The 19086-nt window shown below is 37.3% G+C and overlaps 1 protein-coding gene and 1 non-coding gene across 3 annotated transcripts; one reads left to right on the top strand and one right to left on the bottom strand.

The window, feature by feature from the left end:
- The first annotated feature begins 282 nt into the window (after positions 1 to 282).
- Positions 283 to 14685, top strand: EIF5A2 (eukaryotic translation initiation factor 5A2). 2 transcript variants are annotated; one of them, XM_086674706.1, is made up of 5 exons: positions 283 to 424; positions 1116 to 1315; positions 1854 to 1958; positions 9278 to 9365; positions 9958 to 14685. In XM_086674706.1, the coding sequence occupies exons 2-5, from the start codon at positions 1151 to 1153 to the stop codon at positions 9981 to 9983; spliced, it is 384 nt and encodes a 127-aa protein (XP_086530832.1). In that variant the 5' UTR covers positions 283 to 424; positions 1116 to 1150; the 3' UTR covers positions 9984 to 14685. The 2 variants fall into 2 exon arrangements, with proteins under 2 accessions (XP_086530832.1, XP_025769780.1); XM_025913995.2 differs by having other exon boundaries at positions 9278 to 9409.
- LOC112850593 (small nucleolar RNA SNORA67) lies at positions 8838 to 8980 on the bottom strand. Its single transcript, XR_003222699.1, has one exon. It is a non-coding gene; the product is annotated as a small nucleolar RNA SNORA67 (small nucleolar RNA).
- Positions 14686 to 19086: the final 4401 nt, after the last annotated feature.

The raw sequence follows: 19086 nt of genomic DNA, 5'->3' as shown, positions 1-19086 counted from the left end.
GGTTTGGCTCCTGTTAACTTCAACTTGGACCCGAGTGCAACCAACATAAAAGTTTGAGGTAGCAAGTTTCCTTGCCTTTAAGTTCACCCTCAGCAATCGGACTCCAAAAAGTGCTCCTCACGCCGGAAGTGCACTAATCCGCAGCACGTGGGGTTGCCAGGGCGCTCTTCACGTGACTGGGCGGGACCTCGTGAACATTGTAGCCAATGGTAGCCCGAGAGGGCGGTGCCTGTGACGCGCCGGGACCTATCCCGGAAGTGGGGCTGTGGTGGGGGCGGGAAAGGGCGGGGAGGCCGGGGTGTGGAAAGTGTGGCGGCCCCGCCCCGTCTCTTGGAACTGCCGGGGCCGCCACCGCTGCCGCCGCCGCAGCTGTAGGGGACCGGCGCCGGTGCGCAGGCAAAAGGAGCTCTTTCCCTGCTGAAAGGTGAAGACATGGGGAAAAGCTGGTAGGGCCGGGACCGGAGCGAGGCAGGGCCGGAGAAGGCGACCGGAGCCGAGTCCAAAACTAGGGAAGGAGGAAGGATGGATGGGGGAACGGAGGAGAGCGCGGGACCCGCCAGGGCTCAGGCCCTTGCGGGGCCGGGCCGGGCCGGGCCAAGGATGCCGGCAGGACAAGGGGGCGCCTGAGAGGCCGGGGCGACGGCGCCGCAGGCTGGAGGGCGGGGTGCACGCCTGCTGCCTGGGGGCCAGGTGCTGTGGACCAAGTCCTGTTATCCCCATCCTTGTCGGGGATGTGCGGCCTGGGCTGGGTCCCCCGCAGTGAGGATAAGGGCGGCGGCGGAGGGCCGGGTGGCGCGGCGCGGCGCTGTGCGGGAAGGTCGCCGGTTTCTCCTGCGGTGGGACGACGGGGGCCGAGATTTGCTGCTCCCCGCGCCGGTGAGTGCCCAGGGCGGGTATCCCCCACCCGCTAGGAGCTCATCTGCGACCTCCCTCCCTACCTCCCCACCAATGGATGGAAAAGTTTGTAGAGGCCGGAGTTAGAAGTGCCCCCTATTCTTTTGTGGGTGTTCTATAAATGAAAAAATAATAGATCCATGATGTTTGGTACGTAACCTGTCCGAAATTCCCTGCCTGCGTTCCCGTTGTTAAAAAGCAAACACAAACTTTTTGTGTAGTTCCCTGGGAAAAGCTAGCGTCTCCCCAGCCCACCATGGCGGATGAAATTGATTTCACTACTGGAGATGCTGGGGCTTCCAGCACTTACCCAATGCAGTGCTCGGCCCTGCGCAAAAACGGCTTCGTGGTTCTCAAAGGACGACCATGCAAAATAGTGGAGATGTCAACTTCCAAAACTGGAAAGCACGGTCATGCCAAGGTAAGTGCCCTTCCAGGTCTCTCTTTGCGTTGGGGTTTTAATCATTTGAATTACAGTGCGGAACATGAGATTTCCATATTTATAACTTTGTAATAATCACAATTTTTTCTTCCCACAGTTACCGGGTGACCAGCTATTGCTTTGCATACTGAAATATAGCATTTGCTTTTGGGGCCCTTATAATGTTTCATTTAACTGGGAAATGAAACTTTCCTGAAATCCTAGTGACTTAGAATAATCTATTCAGATGAGAAAACGTGTTCTAACATAACTTCATTTTTCTTATGCATCTTATAATTGAATTACTGGACTATATATGATATTGGGTCTGGATATGTCATGATACTGTTTAGTTTGGTTCACTGCTTCTCAAGTCAATGACCACTACTTTTTTTTTTTTTTAAGAAAATAAAATAAGATGACCTTGGAAGGAGAAAGAATCTGTCATAATCAGCTTTGGTATTGTGCTCTTGTGTATGTAATGAGTGATATACTTGGCAAAGATTAAACAGGTTTCCTGTTCTCCCTTTTCTGCTAGGTTCACCTTGTTGGAATTGATATTTTCACGGGCAAAAAATATGAAGATATTTGTCCCTCTACTCACAACATGGATGTTCCAAATATTAAGAGAAATGATTATCAAGTGAGTACTAATTTCCTGTAAAATGCTGGTTGTTTCTTAAAGTTGCAAATACATTCTACTGTTAACTGTAATTTAACAAAACCTGGGAGTAGTTTTGTAGGTTTTTCTAACCAAATATTAGGCACCACTTATCCTAAAAATTGGAAAAATAGTGAGATTTAACACTTGTACCTTATCTATAATTATTGCTCATTTGCTATTTTTTTAACATTTTGAATTTTTAAAAAGTTGAACATGTCTTATTGTTTCTCAGATCAAGTGACTGCATTTTGTGACTGAATAAGTCCAATGTTTAGTAAAACTGCTCTTTGTTGTAAACTATTTCAAATGTAGGTAACTCCCTCCCTGGTATTTTATTTCTTTTCACTTCTCAAACCTAAGACTTTATGAAGTCTTTGGGATTCATGTTCCACCAACCAAGTTTGTGTATTAATGAATGTGAGTTAGAGTTTGGTATTCTTAAATAGGGAAGTCAGCCGAAAGCCATTAATATAAAAGATGAAGTACCTGGCCACTGCATATAGTAAAGAAAATACAAAACTATGTAATTGTTTTATTTACATTCAGTGACCATGCTGTGACCTTTTGTTAAATTATAGGTATAAACTTCCAAGTTTTAGTTCCAATTATATATTTGGATAGGTCATGTGTAATGATAACATTTTGTTGGTTTGGGAGAATTGATGGTAACCAAACCATTGACCTCATAGGATGTGGGAGCTCAGATTAATCATAACTAAAGTCTCTCTTGTAAGTCTTCAATCTCAGTGACAAGCATACCATATACAGAACTCTTTTCTGTTATATTTTATACAGTGAAAAATACAAGTGTGATACCTAGATTTTTTAAATTCATTTTAAACTGACTTCTTGCTATATCTTATATTGTATCATGTAATTTTTAGAGCATGTTACCTTCAGCTGCAATTCCCATATGACGTCCTTTTACTCTTTATTCACACATAATGTAAACATATTTTTACATAGTTTTAATCTAGTAAGTTTTATATTTTCATTTTCCCATTTATAAATATCTTCTAGGTTTCCTTGGAGTCTTTGTAGACATTTGAATTGTCTTATTATAATAATAGCGTATGGGCTTTTTTTTTTTTTTTTAATCAGGCAAATTTGGGTTTGGATCTAGTTCTGCCACTTTCTAGCTGGACAATCTTGGACAAATTATACAATCTCTCTGAGACTCAGTCTTCCCATCTACAAAGGAAGGATAATGTGAGGATTAAATGAGAAAATGTATACCGTAATTACCTCATAAGTAGATATGTACCAAAAAGTAGTCCTTTTCTGCTCCCCCTTTTCCTGTATAAAAATTCCATTTAATCATTCCATTATGCTTGGAGCACCTAATTTAGACATGGCTTATAGTGGGTGCTCAATAAACATTTGTTAAATGCATATGTGATTATTCATTGAAGTAAGGATAGTGCAGCTAAGGCTAAGCATAGACTTTTCTTTTGCCAAAAATGGATTTCTGTTTTTTTATCCTTAACATGTGAATGCTTTGAATATTCAATATTCATTATATACATTAATACGCATTCAACATAGAATGCTTTTGCCTTTGAGTGTTTCAGAAAGACAGTATCAGTAATTCATATAATTACTACCATGATCAAATTAGTCAATCACTGGGGCACCTGGGTGATTGACTAATTGTAAAAAATATTGTGCTCTAGGCAAAGGCTCACTTACTTCGTTCCCTTTACCTTAGTCTAGGCCATGCTGTATCCCCAAATAAAACCCAAACCAAATTTTTCCTTTAAGTCTTTTCAGTCGGTTAAGCATCTGACTCTTGATTTCGGCTCAGGTCATGATCTCACCGTCGGGGCTCTGTGCTAATGGCTGGGAGCCTACTTCGGATTCTCTCCCTCTCTCTCTCTGCCGCTCCCCCATGCACACACGATCTCTCCGTCTCTATCTCTCTCCCCCCCCTCTCAAAAATAAATAAATATTTTAACCTTTATTTATTTTTGAGACAGAGGGAGACAGAGCATGAATGGGGGAGGGTCAGAGAGAGGGAGACACAGAATCAGAAACAGGCTCCAAGCTCTGAGCCATCAGCCCAGAGCCCGACGCGGGGCTCGAACTCACGGACCGCGAGATCGTGACCTGGCTGAAGTCGGACGCTTAACCGACTGCGCCACCCAGGCGCCCCGAAATAAATATTTTAAAAAATTAGTCAATCATTAGTCAATCATTAGTCAATCATTGATTGGAGCTCCAGATTTAACATAAAGGAAAATTTAGTTTGGGTTTTATTTGGGGACACAGCAGGACCCAGACCAGGATAAGGGGAATGAGGTAAGTGATGCCCTTGCCTAGAGCACAATTTTTTTTTTTTTAAGTTTATTTATTTTGAGAAAGAGAGAGAGAGAGAATCCCAAGCAGGCTTTGTGATATCAGCACAGAGCCTGACTCAGGGTTTCATCCCATGAACAGTGAGATCATGACCTGAGCCGAAATCAGAAGTGGGACATTTAACCGACTGAGCCACCTAAAAGGAAAAATCAGTAGTTCAAATTTTGTCTTTATTTAAAATTTTGATACTTTGTTCATCATGAAATTTTTGTATTAATTTTAGTTTTAAAATATGTGATCACTGATGAGGTTTTTTGGTGCCACCTTAAATTTTGCACTCAGAACAAGTGCTTCACTTTCCTCATCCTAGTGTCAGCTTTTGGTATGTAGTCTGTACTGGATCATGGATAAGAGAATGACTCATGCCAGATAGGCTGGGTCCGAATCCTTACTTTAACACTTACTAATTACGTGACCTTGGTTGGCAAGTTATTTAACCTCTTGCCTTTTTTTCATTATTTATAAAGTGAAGATAAGAATAGTAAACCTCATGGGAGGTTTAGTTAGTTAATACTTAGAACAGTGCCTTGCATTGTAAGTACTCAGCGATCATACCCCTTTGTTATCAAGTCACCATATAATACTTATTTCTGTTCATTTAAAAAATTTAGCTCTGTGGGCCTTTTCAATTATATTTATTGTGCTGTGGTGGTCTTCATGCACATATCCATGCCAAATATGTACAAGGTATGAACCTGGAGTTGGGAGGAAATAGTTTCTATCAAAGACAATATTGGAACAATTGATAAATTTGTATATGGACTATATATTAAATAATATTTTAGCAATATTACATTTCCTAATTAAAAAAAATAAGTTGGTTATATAAGAATTTGTCTTTTTTGGGAAAGAAAAAAAAATTGTCTTTCTTGCTAAAGAATCATGATTTTTGAAACATACTCAAATGGTTTAGTAAAAAGAAGAAAAGAACAAGAATGTATATTCTATGTATTTTATGAATTTATATATACATAAATGCACATGCGGTTAAATGTTAATGGGTGAATCAAGGGGAAAAATATGGGATTTTGATGTATTATTTTTGTAACTTTACTGTATATCTGAAATTTTAAAAATAATTTGTGTAAGAAGATCAAATAATTTTCATTATTTAATTTTATTTTTCTACAGTTTTATTTTTGAAAATTTTAATTTTATTTCATATAGCAATTTATTTTAATAAGATGTTTAATTTTTTAAAATGTTGTTTTACTAGATATTTTATAATGTCTATACATATTTTATTTGAAATGCTTTATATTTCATCCCACAGTTTAACTGATGAATTCTTAACTCTTTAAAAATAAAATACCACCATTATATAAATAAATATCAAAGTATCAGTAGTATTATTTGACTTTTATGTTTCAGTCACTAATGGCAGTGGGAACCTTTAATTCTCGAAATAGACAAGTTCTACTTCAGGGAATTGCTAAAAGAGCCAAAAGCAAAAAGATCTGCCTTGTAAGCCTGTGGCTATTTAGAATTATATAATAAATGATGTTGGAAAAACTGGACAGCCACATGCAAAAGAATAAAACTAGATTATCTTACACCATATACAAAAATTAACTCAAAATTGGTTAAAGACTTGAATATAATTCCTGAAACCACAAAACTAGAAGAAAACATTTGTGGTAAGCTTCTTGACATTGGTCTTGGCATTACATTTTTGGTTCTGACACCGAAAGCAAAGGCAGCAAAAGCAAAAATAAATGAGTGGGACTACATCAAACTAAAATGCTTCTGTACAGCAAAGGAAACCATCAACAAGATGAAAAGGCAACCTACTGAATGGGAGAAAATATTTGCAAATCATATATCTGATAAGGGGTTAATGTCCAAAATATATAAAGAACTCAATAGCAAAAAAAAAAAAAAAAAAAAAAAAACCCAAGCAATTTGTTTAAAAAATGGGCAGATGGGGCGCCTGGGTGGCGCAGTCGGTTAAGCGTCCGACTTCAGCCAGGTCACGATCTCGCGGTCCGTGAGTTCGAGCCCCGCGTCAGGCTCTGGGCTGATGGCTCAGAGCCTGGAGCCTGTTTCTGATGCTGTGTCTCCCTCTCTCTCTGCCCCTCCCCCGTTCATGCTCTGTCTCTCTCTGTCCCAAAAATAAATAAATGTTGAAAAAAAAAAATTTTTAAAAAAAAATAAAAAATGGGCAGAGGATCAAAGCAAACTTTTCCAAAGAAGATACACAGATGGCCAACAGGTACCTGAGAAGATATTCGACATCACTAATTAACAGGGAAATTCAAATCAAAACCACAATGAGATATCATTTCATACATGTTAGAATGGTTATTATCAAAAAGACAAAAAGTGACAATTATTGGAAAAGATCTGGAGAAAAAGGAACTTCTTGGACTGTTGGTGGGAATTTAAATTGGTATAGTCACTATATAAAACAGTATGGAGGTTCCTCAAAAAATAAAAGTAGAACTATCATAATGATCCAGCTATACCACTTTCGGGTATGAAAACACTAATTTCAAAAGCTATATGCACCCAGATGTTCATTGCAGCATTGTTTACAGTAGCCAAGATATGGAAACTGCCTAAATGTCCATTAATGGATAAAGGAATAAAGAAGATGTGGTATACATATACAACTGATTACTACTTTGTCATGAAAAAAAGGAAATGTTGACATTTGCAACAACCTGGATGGAACTTGAAGATATTATGCTAAGAGAAATAAGTCAGAGAGAGAAAAATAAATACTGTATGATTTCACTTCTATGTGGAATGTAAAAAACAAATGAACAAAAACAAAACAAAACTTATAGAGCAGATTGGTGGTTGGTTTTTAGAGATGAAGGGGATTGGAGAATGAGTGAAATGGGTAAAGGAGGTCAATTGTATGGTGATGGATGGTAACTAGACTTATTTTGGTGATCACTTTGTAGTGTATACAACAATTGGTACAATAAAAAAAAACTACACTTCTGCCTCAACCTCCTTGTTTCCCACTCCTCTCCCAACTACCTCACAAATGTTTGAGTGATGTAAAGATGAATTAAAAGGATTTGTAGTTGCTTAGAGGATGCTTTTTGTTTTTGAGGTTTTAGACGTGTGCAAAAGCTGAAATCTGATGAGATATCTGTGGGAAGCCATAGCCAGATTTGGTAGTGCCATAGAGAGGAGCTTTGAAATCTACCTCTATGGTAGGTTTGTGTTACAAACAGTAACACAAAGCAGTAAAGGGGAGTAAGGACCAAATCTTCAACTCCTTTTGTGTTTGTCAATGTTAGCATCTGGTATTCCGAACAATTGCCTTTTATAAAATCTGTTAGAAGTCTAGGCACCTGTTGCTGGATGGCAGGATAGTTCTATTTTTGTTTTTTTGAGGAGCCTCCATACTGTTCTCCAGAGTGGAAGTGGCTGTACCAGTTTGCATTCCCCCCAGTAGTCACTTATATGTGGAATTTCAGAAACAAAACAGATATGGGAAGGCAGTGGGGGGGAGAGAAGAGACTGAGGACTGATGGAAGGGGGTGGGAGATGGGCTGGATGGGTGAAGGGCATCAAGGAGGGCACTTGTGATGAGCACTGTGTGTTGTATTTAAGTGATAAATCACTGAATTCTACTGAAACCAGTACTACACTATACATTAACTAAAATTTAAATAAACTTAAAGAAATCTAGACATACTGTATATGCTTCTAGAATAAATAAGTACAGCCTGGCTATTTCATCATTCCTGTAATAAAAAAAAAATCAGGAATATCAAAACTGTGTCTCTTTGTAGGTTAGACTGGGTTTGTTTCATTAATGTCATCAACAAGCAAATGTTTGTCTTTAAAAAAAATCTAACGTTAATAGTAAACTGGACACCAAAAGTTTTCTACAGAATTTTGTTCATAATCAAATTATAAAACACATTGTAATCATGGAAAACTAAAATTAACTTTATGCCCATTAATAGGAAAATAGTTAAATCAGTTACAATCTATTTATGCAGCTGTGAAGTAGTTAGACTGAGGTAGGCCTATAGTTTCCAATTTGGAAAGATTTCTAAGACATACTGTTAAGTGAAAACAACTTGCTGAAAAATACCTGTAATATCCCATTTATGTTTTTTTGACACAAAAAGTGACATTGATTCAAAGAAAAGAAAAAAACCTGACAAGATGTCTATCCCATGGCTCCCTTCCCTCCCCACTCCTGCTCCTCTTCAGCTCCCAGGGCCTGAATCCTGGATAGGGCTAGGTAACAGGACAGCCCTTCAGATGAGGTCAGCAACATTGACGAGCATCTCCTCAATTGAGGATCTGTGGGAGGTCTCAATATCTCAAAGAGTCCTCCTGTCTTCTTCTGTCACCATGTTAAGGGCCACACCCTTATGGCCAAATCGTCCACCAGGACCAACTCTATGGATAGTTTCCCCTGTTGGTGGGAAGGTCATAGTTGATGACTAAAGAAACCTGATGCGTATCAATGCCTCTGGTCTAGGTCAAGGGCTTAAGAAGACGCAACCTATCCAGAAAGGGTTGAAGTATACGTGTAGGCAGCCAAAGGCAGGCAAAGGAAACAAACATCCCCTTCCCTCCAACAACCTAAGACATGTCAGATTTTTTTCCAAGTTACTAATTTCCTGAAGAGGGACATGAGCAGACCCCATGTAGACAGAATCACCTTGGATTCTCATTTATTTTTTCTAAAGCAACTATATTTGTATTGTGCACATACACATAAATGCTTCAGGGAATATTAGAGAGAGAGAGAGAGTTGGGGGAACGTGGTGTGCAGGAAGGAGTGAACTTATACTTTTAGTCTATACATCTTTTATGGTTTTGTATGTTTAGCATTATTTAAGCTCAGAATATATTAACGTATTACTGTGTACTTGTACAAATTAATGTGGATTGCAACTTAACTATGTAAATATTACAAAGTGATATAATCTAATCACTGCAAATGATATAATTTCTTTTAATAGCTGATATGTATTCAGGATGGTTACTTATCCCTGCTGACAGAAACCGGTGAAGTTCGTGAGGATCTTAAGCTGCCAGAAGGTGAACTAGGTAAAGAAATAGAAGGAAAATACAATGCAGGTGAAGATGTACAGGTAAAGACCTAAGGGGAGATTGCTTTTTATAAGAACTGTGACATAAACTAGTTAGCAAAAAATGGCAAATATGAAATGTAGTTTTTAAATACTGCTCTATGAGACGGTTTTCCCATGATACCCCGAGAGGTCCATTACCAAAGAAAGTATCAAAGTTCACTTTTTGCTAAGCAGACATTGCCAACCCCAAATTTGTTTTGAAGACCAGCACCTGAGCTATGAAAGATAAGAAAAGATGGTATGGGAATACTAAAGCGTGAAGGTGATTTACTCTTTGTCTTTGCTATGACTCTCAGAAGTATGACATCTGATAAGTGTTGAGACATTCATAGCTCTTATTCTTCCTGTTTCCTGGAAGTCACCTTAAAAACCACAGTTTGAGAAATTTTACTTTGGAAAACTATAAAGAAAGTAGGTTATCTGGTCTTGGAATACCTCTTTTCAAAGTCAGCATGTATAAAATATCCACAAATATCCAGTATATAATAACATATCTTATGTATGTATTGCCTTCTGAATAACTTTTTGCCTGCATTTTTCCCTTCTAGGTGTCTGTTATGTGTGCAATGAGTGAAGAATATGCTGTAGCCATAAAGCCCTGCAAATAAATGGGAACATCAGGCATGAGCAAAATGTTAGGTCTGGATCAACCACAGATCTAAAGTTTGGGTCTAAGTTGTCACCAAAGCTATGGCCTTCATAAGCCACCTCATTTTTTTAAATTGTTTTGAAATTGTACTCAGTTTTGTAGGCAATTGGTAATTTAAAATCATCAAGTTTGTAATTCTTTTTTTTTTTTTTTTAATTTTGTAGGTGTCTTTCCTATAACTTTCCTGTGGTTTTCAGTGAGTACAAAAAATAGATAAGATGGCTTCAGCAGATATGATTTGTCTGAGCAAATCATTCCTGAATTTTAGTTGATAGATAAACCAGGGCTTAAAATCAGACAATGTAGCATCTAGTGGTATCAAAGTACCACATTTAAGTTGAATTGTTCTGCATTAATTTCAGACCTAATATAGAATGAGTTGATTATGGATTGGAATTGTCACAGTTTCAGCCTGTGTGTGGCAAGCACAAATCCTTAACCAAAAATCATGTTATCAAAAAGTGTCAGTTTTCTTAGTAGGCATGTGCAGCCACCTGTATTACCTCAGTCATACTTTCCTTTGCCAAATTGTTGCAAGACTAAACATAACCTTATATGTAGTGATTTTGCTACCTGCTCATAGTTGACAGACATTGAACTATAGGTTGACTGTTATTAGCAAGTCAGATTACAAAGGACGAGTCTACAGGGGACAGTGGCAAAGGGGATTGGTTAGGTTTTTACTTGAGGCCTGTGTAACTGGCATAAAAATAGAAAGTTTCTTTCTAGTTATGTTTTTGCTTTTTGTTCTCTCTCTGTATTTAAAGGAGTGACCTGCTTTATAGGATGCTATGCAGCGCTCTTTATCAATATGTTGAATAAATTGTTGGTATTTATAGTAGTCCCTCCTTTCCAACCATTTTTAAGTACACTTTTTGGCATTAAAATATTTAGTTGTCCAGCAAAACTGGATATTCTTTAAATTGATTTGGAATATTTGTTAAATTTATGTACACTTTTTCTAAAGTGAATTGAAAGTGCATCATGGAGCAGAGTTACTTTCTGTGATGATTATTTTTCTTACTTTGAGAATATATTTTTTTCTGATTGTTATGTACTTAATTCGGTTACCAGTGTGAAACATAACTAGGAAAGAATTCTAAAAACTGAATAATTTTAAAAAGTGTTTTAGGTGACTCAGCTACATTTCTCTTCGTATATCTTATTTTCAGGATTCTAGACACTGTCACAGGGTTTGCAAGGACCTTTGACTTAAAAACAATCATTATATTGAAATTAAACTTAGAACAAAATCACTACTTCAGTAATCATTCTCTAAGACTGATTATGAGACCTTTCTCATCATGCCTTGACCTCTGAAAGACCTTTGTTCCTATCATCTGGAGGAAAACATATATGATGCTGTAACCGATCTAATCAGTAACTAAAAATAGCATTAGGCACTTGATCTTAGCCAAAAGGCCGAGAAGCGATACTGAAAATAGTATTAGGAACAGAAGATCCCAAAGGTTTAGTTACTTAATTTGTGCACATTTTAAAATCTTGTATAGGCCTTAGCAAACCCATTTGGAGAAGAAAACAGGATACTTAAGAGAAATGCAAGGAGAATTCTAAAGCACAAGAAATATAGAGGTTATAGTTAACCATTTTAGCATAACATCTTAGCTTTTGCCCATCTGAAGCACAATTAGGAATTAGGCTAAATTCTTTCCAGTATTCCATCTAAGTATCTACTTCATACTGCTCTAGTGTTTTAGTTGTCTGTTCTGTGCGTTTTACTTGTTACTGGTTGGCATTGTTATCCACAGGAATTCCAGGAAGTTCTCAATCTGTGCTGCTTGCTGGTCACTCACATGACCCCAGTTAACCATACTAGTGTTCTGGTTTACTGTTAATTCTGGATTAGCATGCCCTTGTTGTTCCTAACTTGTCAAACTTCACATAAATACATTTCAATTGTGAGGTAAGCATATGTGAATTATAATGCATCTCTATCTTCATACCTTGAATGGCAAAAGCTATTTATGCATAAATATTTTAAGTACCATAATGAAATGTAAATACTCTTCTGATATATAAGTATAAGTATAGATTTTAAAGATATGGGACTGTTTATTTTCACATAAGTCAGTACATGTTTCTCTAGAACAAAATATTTCATTTAGTAAAGCTTTATAAATTGTATTATAAGGAAGCAAGTAAACGTATTTTTTAACATAGAACAGCAGTAACTTCATTCTTTTTGACATCAGAAATATTAAAAGTTGATTCCTAGTATTTGTTGTACTTTTTTGTAGCAAATGTTAAATATCACAGGTTACCATGTATAGAGTGTAGACTGTCATGTTGATAGATTATACGATGATACACCATTTTTGTCGGCAGGCATTTCACCAATTTGTATACAATATTAACAAGTGGAATATTTGTTTCTTTCTAGAGCAACATATTTTATTTCTACTGTGAAGACTTTGTTATACCTTATTTGCTACTACAAAGTTGAATACCCTCTGAAATAGATCAAATCATTGCTACTTTGACTTAGCATTTGCGTCATAAACATAATTATGATGTTTCATTCTCCCCTCCAAGGGCTGTCTGTCACTTGAAATTGTTGCTAACCAAGCTCTTGAATCCGTTACCATTTATGGTACAAAATTCTGTACCAATGCTTTATAACAATTACCAAAACTCTCCTGCAGCCGGAGCATGATATCTTTAATAGGAGATGCTATAATAAAATGTTTAGGCTATAAAATTTGGGGACACAATTTTTCATTATAGCACAATGTGGAGTGTGTGCATATGCACACCCAGCTTTGTATGTTTGTTCTTTTTACAAAGTCCTTTCAACTCTTAAAAGTACTGTAGTCTGGTAGTGCCTCAAATGTTGTGACTTTTTTTTTTTAATTTACAACTTTTCCAGAATTTGTTTTTGTAACTTTAAAGTTTCTCAATTAGATTATTTCTAGTTGAGCTGTAATTTGAATGCATTGTTCTCAGGGCTGTTTGTGCTAAGAGCTGAAGTTGCATTATTTTAAAGCTGCCTAAAAGTATATTGCCAAATTTTCCCAAATTGTAATACAATGATAACATGCAAATAAAAATCCTTAACATCAAAATACTTAACCTAAGTATTAAAACAAAATGGGAACATTGATAACATCTATACTGAAATCTTGCCATATAGTTTTCATTGTAGAATAGACTTTGGTAGTCTTATCTTAGAACCCAAACCTTAATGATTTATCTGAAAGCATTTCTTTGGCATGGACCCCAAAGATAGTTTTTACAGCCAGACAAATAGATAGTGGTTCTCAAACATATCTAGGGACAACAGATCAAAAATTCATAATGCTCTTTGGGTACATGAAAATGTTTACATACTGAATTCTATAATATGAACCACAAACAAATTTACTATGAGAAAATATGGCTCTTAAGCAGTATAAGAGCAAACTCTGAGCATATTTCCATAAACCGTATGTTATATTGAACTGATCAACAGTTGAAAATTTTCTAACTTTACTTAGGCATAATATTTTATAGTTTTTAAGCCTTTTTTTCTCCTAGCATTCAGACAAGTAATAGACAACAAAGGCTTATGAAAAATTTATTGTGGAAAATCTTAAAATTGAGAAAATTCAATCTATTAACTTTAATCTATTTGTTTTCTCTGAACTGGATATATGGCATCATTATTTGATTTTAGCGGGAACATTTGGATTTAGCTTATGGAACACAGATGTTCTGTGAGAACATGACTTGAAGTCACTATATAATTTAATGTTTCTCCATTAAGTATACATCTGAACATCAACTTAACTACCAAGTGAGGTCAAGTGCCTGAAAAGTGCTATCTACATCTAATTAGCATGTTTTCCTTGTGTGAAAGAGGCATCTTATAGCAATGCATATCGAGCTTTCTTTCACCTGCTAGAAACATACTTGTTGCCAAACTTTACCAACCACTACTATTCCTCTCGCCTTAGAATTGGATGAAACCTACTTTACAATTGAGAGAGAGGTTATTTTATTTATATGAAGTCCCTAAAACTATTTCTTGGTATTGGTAGACTTAGGTTCATCTTAGTTCATGATTGTATTTTTTAAAAACTCTGGACACCAAACTATATTCAGTGATGACTGTACAGCTTGTCATAAGTCATAATTGTGATCTTTCTTGAAAGGAATTCTTTATTATGGTTAATACCTACTATAAATGAGCACTCTTGTGCTTGTTACAAAATACAATGCCCATTACTAGTTCTATGCTAGTATAATGAAAATGGCTAGTTCCATATTATCATGTACTTGTGTTCTCCTCTCCAAAAAGGAAATAGTTGAAATGGCATTGTCTAATCCAGTGGCACTTTATTAGTAATACATTTTTATTTGTCTTAGGTACAGGAGAATTCTTGCTTTTATCTACAGAGACTCATGTTTTCGCTAAAACTTTAAAATTATAAGATATGTAGTATGAGTATTATAATTGTGTATTTTACATCTCAAAAATGGGTAAAATTCAAATGTCTTTGGGTATACTAAATTATTAAAATCCTTTACATTGTAGATGATATACATCAATTATAACTTTTTGTTACATTAAAATATATTTGTCTGGTAACTTCATCAGCTATATTAAATAAACATAAAGTTAACTTAACAGCCTGCCCTATTCTTGTACATATACATTCCTAAAACCATTTTTATGCTAGAAAATAGTATGGGGACGCCTGGGTGGCTCAGTCGGTTAAGCTTCTGACTTCGGCTCAGGTCATGATCTTATGATTCGTGGGTTCAAGCCCCGCGTCAGGCTCTGTGCCCAGAGCTCGGAGCCTGGAGCCTGCTCCGGATTCTGTGTCTCCCTCTCTCTGCCCCTCCCCTGCTTGTGCTCTGTCTCTTTCTCTCTCAAAAATAAATAAACATTCAAAAACTTTTTTAGAAAATAAAAGAAAATAGTATGTATTTATGAGTTGATCACTGTTAAAAGAAAATCTAACTTATTTTTACTGTGTTTTTATATTCTGGATCCTTACTAGACAGTACTCTAGCTTTATGGCTGGGAATGGTGATTTTTATGTTTTAGTTCCAGATTTAGGTATAGTTTTGTTTTCATTTAAAAATTTTTAATAGTTTTAAAATATGTAAAATAGCCCCATGGTTCAAAATTCTGTAATTACAAGAGTAAAAACATCTTTCCATCTTCATCCTTTTCCTTGCATTCTTCCAGAGATCTTTAATGCAAGGGCAATTAATGGTTCCTCCCCTACCCCTGACCTTCCCAGTGTCTGAGGTGTTCCTTCCCTACCAGCATTGCTGTTCTCTTTCCCCAGTGATGTGAATGGTGTGATGAGTCCCTGAAACAAACCCTTCATCCTTTTTCCAATTCTGTGTGTAATCAACACCATGTGGACATTTTCATCCCTAGATGGCTCAACCCTTTTTTCCTTTTACACACTGTACCATTCTAGAACACCTCTCACTCCCTGACATCTGAGCCATGCCAGGACTACCATGGCAGTTGTGACCTCGTATCCATAACTAGTATTGCTGATATCCATAACCTTCCAAAATCAGCAAGATAATTGTGCAGTAAGAGAAGCACCAGTTTAGAGTCTTCCAGCTCTCAGCCCCACTCTTTTATTGCCATTTGCAAATACCAGTAGCCTAGGCTCCCAGAGGGAGGCATGGGAGGGGGAAAAAGCATGAAAAGACTAATTATTTGTTATGTGTCAGCCTATCTTAATCCCTCCTCCATCCCCAACCTTTTAATTAAACATTCTATCCAAATAGGAGGTGTCCTGTGGAATTGCCACATTTAGAACTCAGGCTGCCTATCTAAAGTATGTGTTCCACTGGGAATTTAAAACATCTACAGGCAGGGGAGCCTGGGTGGCTCAGTCAGTTAAGCATACGATTCTTGGTTTAGGCTCAGGTCATGATCTCACGGTTCATGAGATCCAGCCTCAAACCCCATGTCAGGCTCTGCACTGACAGTGTGGAGCCTGCTTGGGATACTCTCTCTGCTCCTTCCCTGTTCACACTCTTTCTCTCTCCCAAAAGAAATAAACATTAAAAATAAACAAAAATAACATCTACAGGCATACCTCAGATTGCAGGTTTGGTTCCAGACCACCGCAAGAAAGTGAATATTGAAACAAAGTGGGTCAGGTGAATTTTTTTGTTTCCTAGTGCATAGAAAAGTTACATTTACGCTATATACTGTAGTCTATTAAATGTGCAGTCACATATGTCTAAAAAGATAATGTACACACACGAATTAAAAAATATTGCAAAATGGGCTATGTGGGTGACTCAGTTAAGCGTCCGGCTTCCGACTTCCGGTCAGGTCATGATCTCCTGGTCCATGAGTTCGAGCCCTGTGTCGGGCTCTGTGCTGACAACTCAGAGCCCGGAGCCTGCTTCAGATTCTGTGTCTCCCTCTCTCTCTGCCCCTCACCGCTCATGCTCTCTGTCTCTCAAAAATAAATAAACATTAAAAAAATACTGCAAAAAAATGCTAACCCTCATCTGAGTTGTCAGCAAGTCAATCTTTTTGTTGGTAGATGTTTTTCTCTTGATGTTGATGACTACTGACTGGTCAGGGTGGTGGTTGCTGGAGGTTCGGAGGCTATGGCAATTTCTTAAAATAAGGCAACAATGAAATTTGCTGCATCACTTACTTATTCCTTTCATAAGCTATTTCCCTGTAGCATGTGATGCTGCTTGATAATATTTTACCCACAATAGAACTTCTTTCAAAATGGGAGTCAATCCTCTCAAACCTCGAACCTCTCTGTTGCTGTATTGACTATGTTCTATTCTAAATCCTTTGCTGCCATTTCAGCGATTTTTCACAGCATCTTCACAAGCAGTAGATTCCATCTCAGGAAACCCACTTTCCTTGCTCATCCATAAGAAGCAACCTCTGATCCATTAAAGTTTTGTGAAATTTCAGTAATCCAAATATAATAATAATGAAGAAGTGTGAAGTATTTGTGAGAATTACCAAAGGACACAGAGATATGAAGTAAGGAAATGGTGTTGGAAAAAAAAATGGTGCCGACAGGCTTGCTGGACTCAGGGTTGCCATAACCTTCAATTTGTTAAAAAGCAAAAAATGCGGTATCTGTGAAGTGCAATAAAGCTAAGCACAAGATGAGGTGTGTTTATGTTCCCATGATACATTCAGCAGGATCAGTTACAACCACTGGGTGTATACTGGCAGAAAAGGACTCACCTACAAGGTCATATCAATCTGTTGTCCAATTTGAGAGTTATTTCTGGATCTAGTAAAATAATTTTTGGCCACACCATGGGCACATCCCAGCATCACAATGACTTGTGCCCCAGCGTTTGCAAGGGCCAGAAAAGCATGGCAACCTTGGTTGCCATCAGATCCCTAACCAGATTCTAATTGGGAGAAAGGAGGCTCACCTACCCAACACTGATAGCCTGTCTGCTCTTTTTTGTTCACGATTATGTGTGTGAATTTCACTTAAAATTGCTGTCACTCTAGTTCATTTTAATTGCTGTGCAATCAATAAAGTAAATCTTTTGGGGATTTTATGTACATATCACTAACACTCTGATATTAGAGAATATACCTTTCTTTCAAAGGCAAATGGAACTTTTGGGGAAAAAAAGAATATTTAGGGCACAAAGAAAACGGTAGTTTCTTTAAGGTAGAAATATTTAAAATAGCATTCTGATACCAATCCCAAGTGAAATTAAAATTGAAATTTAAGAAAACCTTTCTACCTGCAAATTTAAAAACCTGTTACATAATACTATGTTGAAAGGGAACTACAACAGAAGCAATTCCTGAAAGATGATGAAGAAAATGTATGTAAAGCTGTAGAAAACAAATTGTAGCCTTAACATCTATATCAATAAAAATGAAAGCATGAACATAAGTGAAATTAAAGTCCTAAATCAAACTAGAAAAATAACAGAAAAATAAACTAAAAGCACAAGGGAAGAAATGATCGAGATAAAAGCAAAAATTAGGTGAATAGAAAAATAACACATTAAAAAATAAAATTCTGGGGGTGCCTGGGTGGCTCAGTGGGTTAGGCATCTGACTTCAGCTCAGGTCATGATCTCATGGCCTGGCTTCTGAGTTTGAGCCCCGCGTCGGGCTATGTGCTGACAGCTCAGAGCCTGGAGCCTACTTCGGATTCTATGTCTCCTCTCCCTGCCCCTCCCCTGCTTGCACTCTGTTTCTCTCTCTCTTAAAAAATAAATAAACATTAAAAAGAAAACTATTCTTGGGGCGCCTGGGTGGCTTCATCGGTTAAGCATCCGACTTTGGCTCAGGTCATGGTCTTGCAGTTCGTGGGTTCGAGCCCCACATTGGGCTCTGTGCTGACAGCTCAGGGCCTGGAGCCTGCCTCAGATTCTGTGTCTCCCTCTCTCTCGGCCCCTTTCCCACTCACATTCCATCTCTCTCTCAAAAAAAATATTTTTTAAAAATTAAAAAATAAATAAAATTGGGGTTCTTCAAAAAATTAACAAAACAACAAACCATTGGCCAATTTATTTAAGGTAAAGGAAGAAAACACAAGTATAGAAAGTGAGAAATAATAGGAATGACTAATAATGGAAAGGAAAGAAAAGTAAAACAAGAAATTCTATGCAAATAAATTTGAAAACCTAAATGATATAATTTCTTAGGAAAATATGGTTATTAGAATCAGCTTCAGTAGAAATAGAGAGCCTAGGGGCGCCTGGGTGGCTCAGTCAGTTGAGCGTCTGACTTTGGCTCAGGTCACGATCTCATGGTCTGTGAGTTCAAGCCCCGCGTCGGGCTCTGTGCTGACAGCTCAGAGCCTGGAGCCTGCTTTGGATTCTTTGTCTCCCTCTCTCTGCCCCTCCCCCACTCACACGCTCTGTCTCTCTCTCCTTCAAAAATAAACATTAAAAAAAATTAAAAAAAAAAAATAGAGAGCCTAAACAGAACAAATTTAATAAATGAGAAAGTTATAAAGAAAACATCCCACAAAGATTTTAAATTTTTTTTCAATGTTTATTTATTTTTGAGAGACACAGTGAGAGTGGGGAA

This window comes from Puma concolor, chromosome C2 (genome assembly GCF_028749965.1).
Source record: "Puma concolor isolate L17-30 chromosome C2, mPumCon1.1.hap2, whole genome shotgun sequence".
Lineage (NCBI taxonomy): Eukaryota > Metazoa > Chordata > Mammalia > Carnivora > Felidae > Puma > Puma concolor.
The sequence above is the reverse complement of the archived record's forward strand: the minus strand, read 5'-3'. Positions and strand labels throughout refer to the sequence as shown.

Coding starts and splice junctions, on each gene's coding strand:
- EIF5A2 (XM_025913995.2), top strand. CDS start 1,151: ATGGCGGATGAAATTGATTTCACTACTGGAGATGCTGGGGCTTCCAGC. Junction 1,316..1,853: donor GAAAGCACGGTCATGCCAAG/GTAAGTGCCCTT, acceptor CTTTTCTGCTAG/GTTCACCTTGTTGGAATTGA. Junction 1,959..9,277: donor TTAAGAGAAATGATTATCAA/GTGAGTACTAAT, acceptor TTCTTTTAATAG/CTGATATGTATTCAGGATGG.